At 44.1% G+C, this 2,427-nt stretch overlaps 1 protein-coding gene across 1 annotated transcript; it reads left to right on the top strand.

Annotated features, from left to right (window-relative positions):
• Positions 1,337-2,092, top strand: LOC107616471. Its single transcript, XM_016318425.1, has one exon. The coding sequence runs from the start codon at positions 1,337-1,339 to the stop codon at positions 2,090-2,092; it is 756 nt and encodes a 251-aa protein (XP_016173911.1).

The raw sequence follows: 2,427 nt of genomic DNA, 5'->3' as shown, positions 1-2,427 counted from the left end.
TTTATTATTTTTTTTCTAACATTCTTTAATATGAGCTTCATTTATTTTTTTTATTATTAATATTTTTATTATTTTCTTCTCTAATTATAAATTTTCTTATAATTATTGTTTGATAGAATATTGTTTTGGTCTAATAGATTTTTCTCCTATTTTTTGTCAAAAATAATTTATATTAGGAGAAAAAAAGAAGATACAAATTGTTCATATCTTAGCCCAATGTACAAAAGCCAGGCCTAACGACACTTAAAGGGCCACCAAAAAGGTGGACCTCATGATAAGTCCGACCTCTTTGAAGACGTCGGACAACCGACTCCAAAGGGCAAAAGCCCTACTTATTCGAAGCAGACAAACTGCTTTCTAGAATCTCGGCCTCATCTAGAAGGTGGATCTTAACAAACTCCTAAGAAAAAGGGAGCGCTTATCTATCAGAAAAGATAAGATCACTTCAACAAAGGTGGTTAGCAATTCTACTATAAATACACTGGCACCCCCAGGTATAACTCACGTTCTAATCTACTAAAAACCTGCTTAAATCCCTTGCTAACTTAAACATCGGAGTTTCTTGCAGGTACCACCCCCAACCTCCTCATGAGGAACTCGGACAGGCGGCACCTCAGCACGACAAGTCGGACACTGCTACACAAAGGGATCTGGACCTCACGTTCAGGCCCAAATCAATGTTTCAGGTAACCTCCGGAACATTGACGCCGTTGTCGGGACCTGTAATTCATCCTACAACTATGGCGGAGCACCAATGGTAGGACAACCATACCGCCTTTGAATCTGAGCAAGAAGTTTAGCCGGAGGAATAGGCTATTGTGCTACCTCCTCCACCCTGATTTCCTAAAGGACCCCACGGGGTGGGGCCATCTGTGAACCCTCATCCAAGAAGGATCCATTCTGAAGTGCACCATCCTGAGGATGAGGACAAGCCCCATGCAATAGAAATACTAGACATGGTTCATAGACAGCAAGATCGCTTGAGACAACCCAAGCACGAGGCTGAGCGACAACGAGAGGCCGAACGAGAGCTACGGAGAAAAGTAAGGCGACGCAAGGAGTTAGAAGAAAAACTCCAAAAGCTAGAGGCTAACCTTCGAAGTCAGACCTCAAGGTCGGACAGGAAGAAAGCCCTCTCGAAGGAGATGATCCATTCACAGAAGAGATCATGAAGGCCAAAGTTCCCAAAAATTTTAAATCGCCTGACATGGATCTCTACAACGGGACGTCTGACCCAAGACACCACTTAAGTAATTTCAAAGGTCGAATGTATTTCGTAGGTGCCTCTGACACCACGCGTTGGAAAGCCTTCCCTACCACTCTGACTAAAGCTGCCATGAAGTGGTTTGACGGCCTACCCCCAAGGTTGATCACCAGCTTCGACGGTCTAGCTAGGAAATTCCTGACTAGGTTCTCTATCCAAAAGGATAAAATGAAGCATGCTCCGAGCTTGTTAGGGATAAAACAAGAGGTCAGGAAAATCCTTCGAGATTACATGAAAATGATTAACCAAGCTTGTTTGGAAATTCAGAGTTTGCTAACAGAAGCCATAATTATGGGCTTAGTTAATGGCCTCAGGGAAAGACCATTCTCCCAGTCAATATCCAAAAGGTACTCGACCTCTCTGAACAAAATTCAGAAAAGAGCCGAGAAATATATCAACATGGAAGAAAACTCCCGGCTCAGAGAGCCTCCTTCAAGGTCAAACCTACCCTATTCACCCCGGGACAAAGAAAGGGAGCCCAAGAAAAAAGGTGAGCCAAACATAGGGAAACCTCAGAAGTACCACAATTATACTCCCCTCAAGGTCCCCTTAGTAGATGTCTATAGAGAAATATTTCACACAGAAAAGCTTCCACCCTCTCGTCCGATTAAGCACAAGAAAGCCGGAAGTCAGATGGAGTATTGCGAGTATCACAAGCTCTATAGACACTCCACCAATGAATGTTATGACCTAAAGAACGTCATAGAAAAGTTGGCTAGAGAAGGCCGACTTGATAAAAATCTGGCAGACAGGTCGGACGACCCGAGTAAGAGAAGAATGGATGAGGAAGGAGGACGACCGGAACGACCTCCACAAACCCCGAAGTGACACATCCATATGATTAACGGAGGTTTCGCAGGAGGAGAAATGTCGAAGTCTTCGCGGAGAAGACACCTCAAAGAAGTGTACCAGGTCGGGGAAAGTAGCCGACTGATCGACCTGCCCACTATCTCTTTCACGAAGGAGGACGCACAAGGTCTACTGTCCGGACACGACGATCCAGTCGTGATAACAATGATCCTGAAAAATGCAAACCTTCACCGCACCTTGATAGATCAAGGAAGCTCAGTTGACATTTTATTTAAGCCCGCTTTTTGACAAGCTCGGGCTAGAAGAAAAAGACCTAAAAGCATATTTTGACAGCCTGTTTGCGCTGAGAGACA

Source organism: Arachis ipaensis, chromosome B09, assembly GCF_000816755.2.
Source record: "Arachis ipaensis cultivar K30076 chromosome B09, Araip1.1, whole genome shotgun sequence".
Taxonomy (NCBI): Eukaryota; Viridiplantae; Streptophyta; class Magnoliopsida; order Fabales; family Fabaceae; genus Arachis; species Arachis ipaensis.
The sequence above is the reverse complement of the archived record's forward strand: the minus strand, read 5'-3'. Positions and strand labels throughout refer to the sequence as shown.